The 17,402-nt window shown below is 35.0% G+C and overlaps 1 protein-coding gene across 1 annotated transcript in view; it reads left to right on the top strand.

The window, feature by feature from the left end:
- The first annotated feature begins 9,753 nt into the window (after positions 1–9,753).
- The window catches only part of cfap299 (cilia and flagella associated protein 299), a 358,409-nt gene continuing 350,760 nt past the window's right edge, over positions 9,754–17,402 (top strand). The window contains exon 1 of the mRNA XM_039758533.1: positions 9,754–9,910. Within this exon, the coding sequence (XP_039614467.1) occupies positions 9,800–9,910 (111 nt within the window). The 5' untranslated portion in view covers positions 9,754–9,799. The remainder of the gene's footprint in view (positions 9,911–17,402) is intronic.

Below are 17,402 nucleotides of genomic sequence, written 5' to 3'. Positions count from 1 at the left end.
TTTTTTGTTATTCTCTAAACAAACCGAAGGCTGTTGTTTTTCTTCTCCTACTTTGTATTTTGATTATTTCTGGGACTGTTGGGATATTTTGGAACATTTTGAAGTCCCAGTACCATTTGGCCAGGTGAAAGCTGAAGCCAGTCACTTGGGTTACTGGAAAGTGAACTTTTTTTCTGAGCAGGCTTGGCTGGATGCTGACCTGTTTTAGACTATAATTTAGATGCCTCCTTCATTGTTGTGCTCTGGGAGTCATAACAGTTTTAAATGTAAGAAATACATTTAAAGAATAGAAAACACACTTGTGCCAGGGGCAAGACCCTGGCTGACATGTAACAGGAGTCTTTGCCTGGTGCCAATATCAGCATGTCTGATGTAGATACCAGAGGTGCATTTATGGATGCATTTACTTGGCCTGCCAGAAAATCAGCCCACATCATCACACCCTTAGACTTTTCTTTCCTCATCAAGTGCACATGCTGCCGATGTTTCAAACTGCCATTCATCAGTGTTACTGGGTTCTAATAGTATGTGAATTGGTGGTTTCATGCCTCATTTTTATCCAGCCTTATCCATCAGGAAAGGAAGCAGGCTTGTGAGCCCCATCTGGTGGAGACCAGTGGTAATCTATGGCTGTTTGCTCAAAGACCAGTAAATACACCTCAATATCATTGAACACCTTGTGTGGCAAAAGCATTTCATCTGGTTTTGCCTTTTATTTTCTCAATATTGCTCGCCTTCCTTGCACTCTGCAGAGTCACTCCTGCTAGCATTCCTAGCATTCAGTTAGCTCTTAAGTTGTATCTGGAGTTGCTGCATCTGTGTGCCTTGGGGTTTTCACAGCTGTCTTCTGGGATCAGATATTGTTGTGATATCCTGTAGACTATGCCACAGTTAAAAGAGAAGAAAAAAGACCTGTATTAATGTCTGGTAAGATAAAAAAAAATAATAATTGTGGGTGGCTCCTTGATGAGGTCACACTGGTGGTGGGCATTTCAGATGTTTTTAGGGCAATCTACCCTAGAGGTCAGAAGAATTAGAGTTTGCAGAAGGTCAGAGACATTTTCAAGGAAGTTTTTTTTAGATTTTTTCCTCCCAAACATCAAAACAAAGGATACGCAGCTGTGCTGCAACCTCTGAATTCTTCTCTGGTGTTCCCTTTAAACAGGTTCTGGTAAGACTCACGTCAGCCACCTACATGTGACAATTAAGGCAGTTAGGCGATTTTTAATATTATTACCAGGATCAGAAAGGTTTTTTCTTAATGCAAATCACTTTTTTAGTAGTCACAGTGTTTGTATGTATGATTACTGTGTGAATCTCTTAAAAGTAGCCATTCTTATGACATAATGTAAATTGAGTACTGTATATTAAAATGTATTCAGTGAGACATGGAAAAAATAAATTCATATGCATTGTTAATTCAAAAAAGAAAATTATCAATTTACCCAGAAAAAGATAAGTAAAAAAAAAAATTAGGAGCAAACAGATGACTACCAGTAAGTGACAATTTTTAAAGCAATTACTAATTTTTCTGTTATTATTTTTCTGCCCTCCCTGTCCATCTGACCTTATCATCAGACTCATCTTTAGAAACTTTAAAACCGATTCTATATACTGTACAGTATAAGAACTTTACTTTTCTATTATTTTTGTATCTCTTTTTGTAAATTATGGTATTTATCCATTATTATTCTTATCTAATTTAAATTTGTTTTTCTTTGCTTGTAACTGTTTCTTTGACATCTTATGAAGCACTTTGAGCTACATCCTATGTACTGTATGAAAATGGACTATAGAAATAAATGTTGTTTTCGTGAGAGAATTAAAATGTGAGAATGGAGAAAACAAATAATATCAAAACCACCACAGAATCATTAGGGTAAGCCCAATCTTTATGCACAACTGTCTCTTTTCAAGAGAAGTGGACTGTCCAAAAATATTTTCAATTTTTTGTTAATGGCAAAATTGACATGATGATTTTTAAACATTTAAACAGATATAGTTGCTAACAATACAGGGGATTTTCTTTATTCTGTACTTAATATTAAAAATATACTGTTTTATGAGACTAGGTCAGGCAGCCTCACTAAGACAGAAAGCACTGCCACACTACATCCTCCTTACATATTACAGCATGACATTTAAAAAAGTGATTATAACAATAGAAACATGAAGAATCTAGGCTAAAAGTATATGAATGGCTCATCATTTAATAGAATCTTCAAACTACAGTACATTAAGCAAAGTCAATACAGCAGACACATCATGTATGACAACTGTTCGAAACGACAGTCAGTTCAGAGGTCAGCAATACATCTCAGTAACTGTGCAGTTTAGTTCTTTACAAAGAAAAGTAAGGACGCCCTCTTGTGATGAAAACTGAATTTAGCACTGGTACGTCCATAAGGTAGACTGACAAGAGTACTAAACTATCAATCTAAAGGTGTAAAAAGTTGCTATTGTGGTTATATAAATTTAAGTATGAGGCAAACACAAAGGAGAAGGGTGACAGCTACTATTGTTCTATTAAATGTAAACATATTCAAAGCGTTTCTTAATATATTAAGGAATTATGTGATAAGTCATTAATAAATAATAGTTTGCGTTCAAACATTGATGAGATGGCCTCCTCAGTCACAGGCAAATAGTAATGAAGGATGTCAGGAATGGAATTAAGTAATTAATGGAGAATGTAAATACTAGTAGGTGATGGAGAACTGCTGTGGTTAAGGGGAAATGAGCAAGTAAAGTAACATTGGGGAAAACAGTGGCAGTTGAGAAGATTCAGAAAAAGTAAAGGTGGTTCATGGAGCAGAGAAGAAATTAGATGTGGAATGGGACAAAAGGCTTTAGGACTGAATCCTACAACAAATTCTTTTATTGATTTCAAATATACTGGAAATAACATTAGTCTCTGATTAAGGAAATGGTGGCAATGAAACATTTGTTTTACAAGACCTAATTCACCATATGTTACAAAAAAACAGTTGCAAAGTCAAACAAGGTCTTCAACACCATCCAACCTCTGCTCCTTAGAGACAAGCTGACTGAGATGGGAGTAGACTCACACGTGGTGGCATGGATCGTGGGCTATTTTACAGACAGACCTCAATATGTGCGTCTTGGGAACTGCAGGTCTGACATTGTGTTCAGCAACACAGGGGCGCCGCAGGGGACTGTACTTTCTCCGGTCCTGTTCAATCTATATACATCAGACTTCCAATATGACTCGGAGTCCTGCCACGTGCAAAAGTTCGCTGATGACACTGCTATTGTGGGCTGCATCAGGAGTGGGCAGGAGGAGGAGTACAGAAAGTTAATCAAAGACTTTGTTAAATGGTGCGACTCAAACCACTTACACCTTAACACCAGCAAGACCAAGGAACTGGTGGTGGATTTTAGGAGGCCCAGGCCCCTCATGGACCCTGTGATCATCAGAGGTGACTGTGTGCAGAGGGTGCAGACCTTTAAATATCTGGGAGTGCAGCTGGATGATAAATTGGACTGGACTGCCAATACTGATGCTCTATGTAAGAAAGGTCAGAGCCGACTATACTTTCTGAGAAAGTTGGCATCCTTCAACATCTGCAGTAAGATGCTGCAGATGTTCTACCAGACGGTTGTGGCGAGTGCCCTCTTCTACACGGTGGTGTGCTGGGGTGGCAGAATAAAGATGAAAGACGCCTCACGCCTGGACAAACTTGTTAAGAAGGCAGGCTCTATTGTAGGATTAAAGTTGGACAGTTTAACATCTGTGACAGAGCGACGGGCACTAAGCAAACTCCTGTCAATCATGAAGAATCCACTGCATCCACTGAACAGTGTCATCTCCAGGCAGAGGAGTAGCTTCACTGACAGACTTTTGTCACCATCCTGCTCCACTGACAGACTGAGGAGATTGTATCTCCCCCACACTATGCGACTCTTCAATTCCACCCGGGGGAGTAAATGCTAACATTATTCAAAGTTATTGTCTGCTTTTTTTATTTTTATTTATTTTTTCATTTTTATTACTATTTAATTTAATATTGTTTCTTTGTATCAGTATACTGCTGCTGGATTATGTGAATTTCCCCTTGGGATTAATAAAGTATCTATCTATCTATCTATCTATCTATCTATCTATCTATCTATCTATCTATCTATCTATCTATCTATCTATCTATTTTAGATCATTTAAGCCAAAGAAGACAGCCATTACTTTTATGTGTGTTGTCATGTGATTCATGAGACGCTTATGGTACTTTTACACCAGCTATCAAGGTGACACAATGCTCTGCTAACAACTGCACCACCATGCCTCCAACAGTAAAAGACACAGATGAATGATAACCAAAAGAAAAATACAACAAATGCAAAAGTCTAACATGATAAGTCTAAGACGTAAATCTAATCATGTTCCACTGATGATGATTCCTGGTAGGAGTCGAAAGCTTAGGCATAAAAAGCAATTTTAAAATATGTGATTCATTGTCTCCCTTTGTGGATTTCTACCTAAAATATATATAGTATATCATCAACAACCATCGAGGCACTAATTGGCTGTGCTGTGAAGCAGTAGTGTGGAAAATGCTCGTTTCAAATGGCATGTTTTTCTTTTGTTTCCAATTTACCTGTACAGATGCTTTGCAATTTTTTCTTCCATCAAGACAAAAGAGAGTAATAAATCTTTCTTTTTTATTATCACAGGGTCTCACATGTTTACTGACTGTGGGAGCGGGAGAGCTCCCTTAAGGTTTGTCTTGACTGCCACCACGCAGTATGCTAATAATGCTTGTATTCAGGCCTACACCAGCTGAAACGTTTTGCTAGTCAATAGTATTAAAGAACAATATGAGCAAACCAGCAGTATTTAGCCTTGATTTAAACTCTACAGTCTCTCCCATATTGACAGTTAAGAAAAATATTAGATTAATAACCATTTTATGTATTAATTGTCAAAAAAAAATATAGCACCGTTCATCTATTTTCTTTTTCAAAACAACAATGATTTAGACTACATGTAGATGATAGCCTGACAACATGATAATTAACCAAACACCGTAGTATGACTTTGTGCAAGAACAGCCATGTAAATAAAGGGAGAATGTGCAAATTCTATGAAGACGTCACCCTAAACAAGGACTGTAACAGAGTCCAAGCGCTATAAAGTCACACAATATGCCCCCTAGTATTTAAAAAGCTGCAGGTGAAACAGAAAACTATTTTAGCTAGAGATTTAAAACAGTTTGTAATCCAAAAACTACAGAAATATAATTATCAGATGTTTGTGTTCCATCTTTTATCAAATGCCTATTACATTTAATTACCATTTACACAGAATAAAAAAAACAAAATTTAGAGTAGTGCAGCTTATTTATTTATCAAGTACTTTCCAGTTTCCAGTAGTTAATTGTAAACAATATTGGTTGTATATAGAAATGCACAATATGTTTTAAATGAATATTTGTTTTAAACAGTACCTTACATAGTGAGAACTCTCTAAAAGTACTCTTCAATGTATTGAGGATTAGATTAGTAGACAAATGCTTGAATACTTTGCATGTCCAGTATATAATAACAGTAATGTCTTAATTAGACATAATGGTATGTGCCTTTAAAATATTCTCTCATTTGTATTCAGCACTAGAAAATGTAAATTGCTCTCTCTTTCGAAGCAAGATTGTTTTAATGTGGTCCTTTTTCCATTTTCAGTGACATTCCCACTGCTGCATAAAATTTCCCAATAGTATAGTTTTGCCAGAAAACAAGCCCCCAGCAAAAAGAAACATGGATTTTTATTAATTCTGTTTGTGGGTCACAGAGAAGGTGAATCTACTCAAATGCAGAGCCATAACTGTAGAAAAATGAAATCTTGCATCTGGTCTGTGCACTTGTGCTTGACATATCTACTTTGAACAAAGCATCAAGTCATGAAAACATGTTGTCAGTTAAGATTTTTCTGCTTACCATTTGAGAAATAAATAGAAAAATGTACACTTCATGTACATATTCATGGCTAAGTGCAGTATTACACCACCCTTGATAACATATCAAAATAAATAACAAATAAACAGAACATTTGAGACAGATTTGTCTAATCTCTTTAAATCAAATAATCTGGGCTTTTGGCATCCTTTTGCATATTCAGTTTTATTTCCTCTAAAGGTTTCTGCCATTTCCGACAGATTTTTGCTGCTGAAATGCTTCTTTTTTTAACACTGGTTTTAGTAGCCTTGTACCACCAATCATGGCTTAGCCTGTTAGATGGAACACAGATCACACACTGATGCAGTAAAGGCCAAATCAAACAAGGCAGCAACTCTGGAATAATCTTGCCTTTTTCATTTATTTATTCAGAAAATTTTGATAATATAATATAATATAATATAATATAATATAATATAATATAATATAATATAATTTGTCCTCTGTAGTTCATAGGGTTTGTGATTAACCGTTGCCCCATCCTGGACTGCTTCCTGCCTTGTGTGTGGTGGCCATGATAAGTTTCAGCTCCCTGCGTCCCTGAGCTGGATTAAGAGGTTTGAGGATGATACATTGTGTAAAATTGACCTGATATATACGTTGGCTTGCTGATGCAGTGGTTAGTGCTGCTGCCTCTCAGCTGTAGCACTGGAGAGCAAGTTTGTGAGGTGATGAGATGTTTTCTTTATGCCCATGGGTTTTCTCTGAGTATTTCATGTTTATTTCATTGTGATCAATGATGTCATCTTTACAAAAATAAAATGACTTATTATTGAGTTACTGTTTATTTTTTGAGTGGTGGATGCTGACAAACATGAAGCAGAAATCAAAAGCTAAGAGAAGCTGGGGTCAATTTATCATAATAAGGCAAAACAGGAATAGTAGTCAAGAGAGTGCTTTAGACAGGAACCTGAAATTGTTAACACAACTAAGCGTGTTATTCTTTTGCATGATATAGTCTTTCCTTTACATCGGATAAAGGTCAGACAGGAATTACTTCATTGTACTCTGAATACAAGACATTAAGGATCATATAAAACTATAAATTTTGTCACAAGTTTGTCACATAAAACCAACTGGCAAACGCTGCTTGACATTATCTAGGATGATAAGGCATACCAGACATATATTAATTAATTAAAACAAGTATTAATAACAAGTTGTCATTAATAATAGGTTATCTTTAAAAACCCAGAAGAGAAAATATATCCAAAAAAATACCTAAATAATCTTAGAACACTGAAAATCATGACATTTTTCCCCCTCCTATTAGGCAGAGTCTGGACACAACTCTTCAAGTTGCAAGTGAGCTTCAAATTAAAATAACTCGGAATGGCAAGTGAATGAAAGTTCTTAAAGGACACTCGGGCTCTCTCTTCAGTTCTGTAGCTGCTCCAATGAACCAAGCACTGAACAGTTTATTCTTGACATTGAGAGTCTAAAATTTACATTGATAGTGTAAATTTAAGTTCTTTCAGAGTGCACCTCAATTCTACTTTTTGGTCTCACTTTTTAAAAATATTTCATCAAAGACCTGTTTTATGATAAACACAATTAATTGTGAAAGGTATTAAACATCCTGCTCCATGAAGTTTTTTGCATCTTATTCTTAATTGTTTTCAAATCAGTACAATTGTATCACATTACAAATCAGAAAACTGAAATGAGATAAAAGGGTGTAATACCTAATGTGCTTCTTGTGAACTAAAAAAACTTATTTCTACATTGTGAGTTGAAGTTCATGGACAAATACAGTAATACCATTCTGTTTATCGAAAGAACAAGTTATGCAACCACCATAGTTGCTCCGTTGGTGCCAAGGACAAAGGTCTGCCTGCCCTGTCTACCAGAAGCTGAATTACAGATGTAACATGTGACAGGTATGCCACAGACATTCAATGGAGTGGAGAGATGGGTATATTATTAGTTTTTAACATCAAACATTCTTTATAAATTCCGCAAAAGAAGTCTCAAGGACAACAAGGAACAGCAGATAGTATATGGGGAAGTATACATACAGTACTTTTAGGCACAAATGCATAATCTTGGATGGAGATGCAAAGAATGGGCAGTTGTTAGAGCAAAGCTATATAATTGTGGGTTTCGAATCTCATCTGGATAACAGACCATATGAAACTTGCACTTGTTACCCCTATGACCTAGGTTTTCATTACACACCCACAGCCATAATTGCTAGGGAGATTGGCTTCTCTACATTGCAACAATGTGAGTGGACCTTGTGGATGTGGCTTTCTGGCTTGTGCCTGAGGCTGTCAACTATAGAAAGCCTTTATAATTTGATATTTTGTGTTTAAAATTTGATCTCTTCTATTGAAAGCTAGATATCAAGTATTTTTGTTAAATACCAAGATTTAAAAATGTATTTCCAAAATTCACAATTTTAATCTTAACCTTTTAAACATGCCCTGCGACATCAAATGATGTCACATTTAAAAATCTTGATATTGAATTTTAAAATGTTGACAAAATCTACACCACAAACACTGCTGACAGATTAATCTGCTTTACTTTTAACTACTAGCTAATATCTGTTTATTAAATTGTCATATCTAATTTGAGAATCTTTATATTAAATTTGAAAATGCTGATATTAAATGTTAATTTTTAAAATATTGATATAAAATGACCAAAAACCTGCTATTAAATTTTAAAAACTGAATAATTTTTCAGAGATAGATATCAAGCATGAACCCACATCAGCTCATGAATATGAGTTGTTAAATGGATAATATCAAATAGTAAAACCACAATATCACATTTCTAAATACTGTCACATTTTGAAATGGTGGTATTAAATTTCCAAAATGTTGGTATCAAAATTCAGAAACCTTGATTTCAGCTTTCAAAAAGTTGATATCACATTTATAACAAGCCTGATACTGAGTCTTTTTTCAACAACTTTTGTGTCCCTGTGCAGGTTTCTTCCTCTTCATTTTAGCTCCAGTTCCTTGACAATGACTTTAACATACGTATGCTGATTTCAGCTGTGCATAAGGATTAGTCAGATTGAATGGGTTTCAAAAAGCATTTTTGCAGAAACTGCAAAGTTAGCGTTAAAGTTCTTAATTTTTAGTAGTATGTAATTCTGTAAAGGTATTAGTAGGCCTATGCATGCTAAAGCATCTCATTCAGTCTCCTGGAGTCTGCTCACAGACTCACCTGACACAATTAAATGTCTTGTTGTTCTTTGAACGATCTACATCTGCACTGTTTAATAAAGCGGCCCGGTCATATATTACTTTAAACCGGCTGGCTGAAGTAACCGTTCTTCTTGAAAACTTCGGTTATTGCGTTCGATATCAAAGTTAAAAATATTGACATTAAAAATTCCAGACGTTCTAATACTTTGAAAAATCCTATGTCATATTTCAAAAGGGTATCAAGTTTAAAAGTGATGCTATTAAATTTAAATGAACAATATCAGTACTGTATTTAAATTTCTACAATAACAAAGGTGATTTCATTCTAAAACGGCTTGTCGTAAGTAAGCTGCGGTTTGAACTTGACTGTTTATTGCTGTGTTCCTCAGGTATAGTAGACCCATCCATCTATTTTCCTAACCCTCTTATTCAATGCAGAGTCACGTGGTAGCTGAAGTTTGTAAGTAAAGTCTACCGATTAGAGTGGTCAAAAGTCCTCGATGTAACGCGGTGTCGCTAACTCTTGCTTATGATTGGCTCTCTAAAAAATGATTGGCGGGTATTTGTCCGCACTCTGGGTACTCTTTGTTTCTCTCTCCGCCCAGTTTCGTTCTTGGAGGAGGTTTCTGTTTCTATGGCACCGTACGGCTACCGCTCTGTAAACAACCAAAATGGAGGAAGACAAGGCAACTGCGGCTTTTGACAATGTAATAACAGAGTTTGAAACTTATGAAGACTTTTTGGACTCGCAAATCTCACCAATGGATTTATATTACCTGGAGGTAACGTACGATGTAAAATACATTGTCAGTGGAGCACGTCTTTGCACATGACCTAGAGGTTTCTCAGAATTATGTAATATGTGCAGAATACAGAGACAGAATTTAAGTGATTCCATCTATTTGAAGTTTGGGCTAAAACCCCAAACAGTAAAAAGACACGACGATTGATTTTTGGAAGTTTAAATATGACTTGAGCATGTGCTTATACATTTCAAAAGTTCACTTTTCAAAGGTGATACATCATATATGATGGCTACATGTTGCTTTCAACGTTAGCATGGGCACTATGACTGACTTAAGGTTACACACCCAAAGGAAAAGTTTATTGCTCAAAGTTTTATCTTTGATGGCTCGTGCAACTTTAAACAGATTCTCACTTCTGTTCATTTAAGAATCAACTTTGGTTCAGATGTTTCTCCTAAACTTCCTTAAGAGAAATAGCTTAGACAAAAAGGAGATACATGATACAAAATAAAAGGAGATCAAATTTATAACTTGGTTTGAAAAGCATGGAATATTTTGTGAGTTCTCTTCTAGTCTTGTTTGAATTACTTTTAAGACTTATATTTTTTACTTATTATTGGACTGATGACTTTTCCCAGGTGAAAAAAAGTATACTGAAGTGTATTAAAATCTAGTGTGCTAAAGTACAAAAAATATACTTGGGCCAGGACTAATAACATTTCAAAAGTGTTAAATTGGAACAACTAAGTTTGTGCTAAATGTATTAAATTGTACACAATATCAGCTTTATTTGTGTTAAACATACTTGAACGTAATAAAGTGGGACACTTTAAATATATTTCTGTATAATTAAATTGTATTGCTTTATATGTACTTTTAAAGAAATCTATGTGTACTTGCAATAGATTTAAAATATACTTTTATTGATTAAAATGTACTTTATTTATAATAAATCAAGGGCCCGAGCTTCAGCCCCAAAAAATAGCAATATAAAACATAACAACATAAATTTAATCAAAATTCAAGATAACATGTCTAACTAACCCTTTTCTTGAAAAATGCTTATTTATAAAGAAAGCTCAACTAAACTAAAAACCATTTAAAACAAAAAAAAAAAGTCTCTTCTTTCTAGAAAACTTGATTGTTGATTTCGGACTTATGTACAATGTAAAATATGAATAATAAAAATAGTAATAATATTAATAGTCTCTTTTTTGGAACATTTCTGTGTTGCACAGTTTCTGTGTGATGTTAGAGAGTTTGATGGTAAGCTCCTCCTGTATCTTCCACATCTCTGCCATTGTTGTTCAGAAGTAATCTGTAATGGAAATAGGGATATATCAGAACTTTTTAAAGTACGCGTAGATTGCTACTGTATCTACTATGTGTTATGTGTACACAATACTCACTGTCAAGCACATTTTGATCAGGCAGGTTCTGCTGGGATTCCTCATGGTCCAGATCTCCTGCAACCTGTTAAAGCCACATTACATAACTTAGAAATTACAGTAATATGACACACTTTGACAATTATAGTAAAGTGAAAGTAAAGTTCCCAAATGCATACATCAGTTTATTGCCATAGTGACGACATCATTATTTTATCTTTGTCTTGAAAATGGGCACATCAGTCACAAACTACTTACCTAGTGTTCAAGGCAGCATTCATGGTTCTGGCCCTGAATGAGAAATTATCAAAATGTCAAGATAGCAGTGGCTTTCTGATGTAGTCTTTGTTACACAATTATATAAAATAACATTTTGAAAATATTTTGTCACAGCATATGAAAGTGTTATAATATCTATGGGTGCATGCGTCAGTGTAGAATTACCTTTCAGGTGAATTCCATTTTTTGGCCATGTGATCCATAAGGCGTAACATAAACCTGAAAAACAAAATGCGTACTACTTTAATACAATAATGGGAGGGCAAATGTTTACTTCACACATTATAAGACTGTTCATTAAACACTGATATGTAGTTTGTTGTAAAAAATATATGGTCGAGCAGTAGGCCTCACAGAACATGCAAACCTGCATGTTGTAAAGAAGCTGACCTAGCAGTGGGACTGTACATTTGGTGTGATCCTGTTAAAAGAAAAAAAGTGTAATTTAAAAATCTTACATCAGTATGCATATATCTTTACTTTTGAAATCTTTGGAGTATCAGAAATGTTTGTTTCAAACATTTTCAGTGGCCAGTTTTTGCTGGTAATGTGGCCCAATTTAAGCCCATTACCTGCTTTCAAAACAATTTGTTTTGTTCACATCATATTAAAACAACATTATTAATTAACACATCCTGTAGTGGTATACTAATGAATACATTCATTTATTAAAAGCACATTTTATTAGCTTTTTAAAAGTTTTCTTTAACACTATAAAAATGATTTTTAAAACTATTGTCTAAAATGAAAATGGTATAATTATTAATAAATATACTTTAACATACTTGAAATAAAGTGTTTAAAATGTATCTTATACAAAGTAAACAACACACTTGTGAACTAGAATGTTTATATACAAAAAAGGAAATGTACATTTATAATATACCAGTAACGGCGCACTGCATGATAACGTGCAGTGAACACACTTGACTTGAGCATTCCTAGTTGTCATCCTCTTTCTCTGTACGTTTGGCATTCATTTGCTCAGAAGTTGATGCGCTTGGTGCTTCTTGAGCAGCTCTTCTTTTCTCCACCCTAGCAGCCCGCTGCTTCTCTTCTTTCGTCGGCATATTTTCACGTTAAAACTGATTAAGTTAGTTTTTGTGTCTTGCAATTACTTATTACGTTTTCTTAAATTTGTGACTTAAACTGGCACTTAAGTCTTCAATCTGCCTCAAGAATGATTAGCGAAGGCGGCTCAGAATAAGAATGGCGCCCATGCCGAGAGTTGATTCTACAATAAAATAAATATCATCACCCCAAAAGTGGATAGTAGACATCACGTAGTATTTGTGTACCAAATTTCAGGTCAATAGTTCAAATGGTTTGCGAGCTACAGGTGATTTAAAATCCTGGACAGAAAAACAAACAGCCACAGTAGCGTATTATATAGAAAGATTATTTTAAAGTATACAAAAAATATACCAAACTGTACTTTTGACAAAGTAAACCTAAATATGCTTAAGTACACTAAAGGACATTTCCATTTACAGGGTGCAGCAGAAATAACTCCCACATTTTGAAAAATCACTGTGGGGTCCCCAAAGCAGGTAGAGGGGTGCGGTCCGTTCCGTTAGGTACGGAACATAATAAAGTTTTCACTCGACACCATGCCATGGTCAGTTGAGCATCGACGCTTTGTAGTGGAAGCTTTTTTCAAAAATGGCGAATCTGTAGCTGCGACGCAGAGGGTGTTTCACATGTGGTTCGGTTTACGTGCTAATGAAGGTGTTCCAGACCGGAAAAGGATTTTGCTGTGGGTTCAAAGAGTAAGGGCAACAGGAGGTTTTCAAACATTGTTCTCGGTCCTTGGACCAACTAAAGGAGGCTATTCAAGAAGAAATTGAAGGAATTTCGCCCGACATGCTAAGTGAGAGTGATGGAAAACTTCTAAGAACGGCTCCAAATGTGTATCAGCCATCAAGGCCACCATTTGGACGATATAATTTTTAAAACTTAAAGTAAAAAAACTTTTTTATATCTACATTTGGGAAATAAAAGTTTTGGTGATACCTCGTAGCATTTTTTTCCAATCCCCCTTTGAAATGTGGGAGTTATTTCTGCCGCACCCTGTATAATATATTTTTTGAAAAGATACAAAAAAACACAACAAACCTTACTTTCAAACAACTATACTTAAGTTCAAGTATGCTTAAGTACACTAAAATACATTTCCATTTAAAATATACTTTTTGAAGTGTACATAATTACAATTGAAGTGTGCTTGAAGAAAATATATTTTTATTATCATTTTAAAAATTGTAGCACATTATTAATATATTTTAGTATGCTGTTTTTTCACCAGGATTTCCAAGGTGATGTAGAACATTTTAGATACATGAGGTACCATTATTTTTGTTTTTTTTATTTGGAGCCCAGGCAGTTGAAGTGACCTGCTCATGGTGACACAGTGCCAGTCACAGGATTTGCACCCACAAACTCAGGGTGTCTTAACCACTACTCCACAAAACCTGCCTTTTATTCCAGAATAACTGTGATCTAGTTGGAGCACAGCAGTATCAATCTGAGCAACCTATAGTATTACTCAGAAGCAAAAACTACAGTTTTGTAATTATAGTAAAATGTTTTATTAACATAAAAAACTGCCCATACATTTCACCATATATAACTGGGCACACAATGCAAATCAATTTTAAATTGCAAAAAATTGTGAAGGAATTGCTTGGAAAATCTGAGCCAGTTGTGTGACTTTACTGAGATCTCTGCTGAAATTCAAGAGGAGATTCTTGTGAGACTACCAGGGTATTTTTTCCTAAGGAGAAAAATCTGTGAAGCATGAGACAAAAGATCAAGTCTCCATTTGTTTTCTTTCTGATCTCATTGTTGTCCAGGGAAAACCAAAAATATATTAAGGAGATCTCTTTTTTTGATTTTTCATTCCTATGGGCATACCCATACACAGCCAAGTTCAACACATTGTGTGTCCTCCTGACACATAACTATCATAACCATCATTAAAATTATCTGCAATTTGTGCCAAAGTAGCCTTTCTGCTGGCCTGTACAAGACAGGATAGCCTTAGTTAACCTTTTACATTGATGAATCTTGGCCGCCTAACACCCTATCAATGCTTTGTGGTTTTTCCTTTTTTATACCATTGTCAGAAGATACTCACCACAGTTGACTATGAGCACCCGCCAAGCCTTGCTCTGACACAATTGGCTGGCCATAATGATTTATCAAAAGTCAACTTCCCATGTCTTTTATGTTCAAGATATCGACCACAAGTACCCAGTGTCAGCTTACCATCTAATACAGGGGTGACGAACTCTGGGCCTGGAGGGCCTCAGTGGCTGCAGGTTTTCATTCTAACCCTTTTCCTAATCAGTGACCAGTTTTCATTAATAATCATTTCCTTTTCCCTTCATTTTAATAGCATTATTTTTACGGATTCAGTTCTCTGAATTGATTCCTTTCTTCATTAAATGACAGCCAAACAGAAATGAGATGTGAAACGAGCCAATAGATGACCAGCTAAACTGGGATTTCAAACTCCAACCAATCTATTAATGAGCAGCTGATTCTTGCTGTTAATTAAACCTGTTATTTAGTTCCATGGCTCGTTGCCACAGCAGACATTTCCAAAACTCTTAATTTTCTGTTTTTCCTAAGAACACCGTCAAAATGTTTTGGTGAACTGAGAGATCAACCTCACCGAGACCTTCACCTGACTTTATTTTCAGCTATTGTGTGACGGGCACAGGCGAGCTGGTCATGTGGCGGCTTGTTTTGTGTCTCATTATTGTTTGGCTGCTAATATAAGGAAAAAGAAATAACTAAGGGGCCTGAGTCAAGTTAATTAAAACTAAGGCAAAATAAGTTAATTAACCGTAAAAAACTGGTCACTAATTAAGAAGATGGTTAGAATAAAAACCTGCAGCCACTGCAGCCCTCCAGGACCGGAGTTCGACACCCGTGATCTAATATATCACTGATCTTGACATATCGTTACGAGATATTTGAATAGTTGTCATTTACTTCATATGGCAGTGGTCATAATGTTCTGTATCATCAGTGCATTTATGCTTCTTATTATGTCCAGAGCTTTGAACAGCTGCTGGTGGTTGACATTTCTAATAACTGGTTTATTATACAATTTTCTATTTAGTCCATTACAAGGTTAATTAATGTGTACATAGTACAATTAAATTCTTAAATTAATTTTTTTGTCAGAATTATGACAGTCAACACTAAAAAGAGACTTACAAGAAAAACATAATTATTGGTAAAAATATTTTAAGTATATTCAAGTGTAAGAACTGGCAGCATTTTATTTTTTCTTATTCAGTTTAGACTTTTTGATTTTACTACACTTAAAAATTAGCTCATAAGGGAACATTTCATTTGTGAACATAATAACCTAGATTGCATGAAAATAAGACATTCAAATATATTTTTTTTTAATTTTGATTTATTTTGATATTTTAATATTTTGATGATTACTTGGTACTGGCACGCTATCTCTTTGCCAGTTATTGGAGTGTTTGCATTTAACACCTTGGTCTTTAAGTTACCATGCAAGTTCCTGGGTTTCTAACCAGACACCAAAAATAACAAAAGCAAGAGAGGAGATGTGGACAAACAGGGTAAGCAAATAATAGTTTATAAAAGAGGAAAGATCAGGCAAAATATTGGTCTTATAAAGGGAGAAGTCAAAATACAGGTGAGCAGTGAGATTGAAAAATAAATCCAAAGAGTGAGTGAAAATATGCTAGTTACTACAATAAAACGCATGGCTTTAATTGGCTATGATCATGTAATAGAAAAAATGGTGCTGTTTGTGATATTAGGTACAATGTTTTTGTATTTTAAAAGACAGACAATATGATGACTATAAAAGTTAATAAATAGTGAATAGTTGGTATGATAAATAATAAAGTAGTTAGTATTTTAAAAGTTCATATTTTTATATGGCAGTATCTACAAATATTTTGAAAATACTTTTTTAGATGTGGGATTTTTTTTTAAATAAAAAATGCAAATAGCATAACTATTCTGACTCTTGCTGGCAGTTTTCGCATGTGAAACTAATTGTCCTAATAAGGTACACTCGCTTTGTTGTTGTGCATTCCTGCAGTTACTGTCACATTTTCTGTCGAAGTATGTAAGGAGGTAAAAATGCACATATTAGGAAAAAGGTAAAGATTGTATTAAAATTGAATGTCCCAGGGACTTGACATTCAAGCAATGGGATCTGCATCACATTATCCAAATGATGCCAAGAGGCAAGAATGTGACATGTGAGGAAAACCACTGAGGGACTAACAATTAGTTCTGTAAAGAGTTCAGATGAAGAGTTCCAAATAACACTGGCCTCTAAAGAAGTGTGACAATAAGAAACCATTACTCAAAACAAATCTTCTTCAAGCACGTTTAGAGTGAGCCAGCTAGGTTTTGGGAGAAGGTCTTTTGATCATTAAGACATCTTCTTGGCAAAAATTGAAAGATCTGTGTGTGGTGAAAATATAACACTGCTTATACTCCAAGAAGCACGATCCCAGGTATAAAATATGGCAGTGTCATACTTTTTGTTGCTTCTCACGTGTAGGGTCAAGGTAGTTAGCTAATATGTAGAGAAAAACAGGTGGTGCACAGTACTGGATATTGTACATGGAAGCTTGTTTGAGTTTGGCCAATAAAAGCCAAACCTTTCAGTGAAGCACAAAAAAACAAGCGCAGAGCGAAAGCAGTATTTTAAGGGCTTAAGTGTAAAAAACAGACAGAATCTGTGACATTATTTGAAAATGGTGGTTCAAAAACACTATCTTAGAAACTTAAATTAGCTGAAGCAAAGCTGACAAGAATAGAAGGACAAAACATTCCTTACCATCATGAAAAAC

Source organism: Polypterus senegalus, chromosome 7, assembly GCF_016835505.1.
Source record: "Polypterus senegalus isolate Bchr_013 chromosome 7, ASM1683550v1, whole genome shotgun sequence".
NCBI lineage: Eukaryota > Metazoa > Chordata > Cladistia > Polypteriformes > Polypteridae > Polypterus > Polypterus senegalus.
This window is presented reverse-complemented; position numbering and strand designations above follow the sequence as displayed.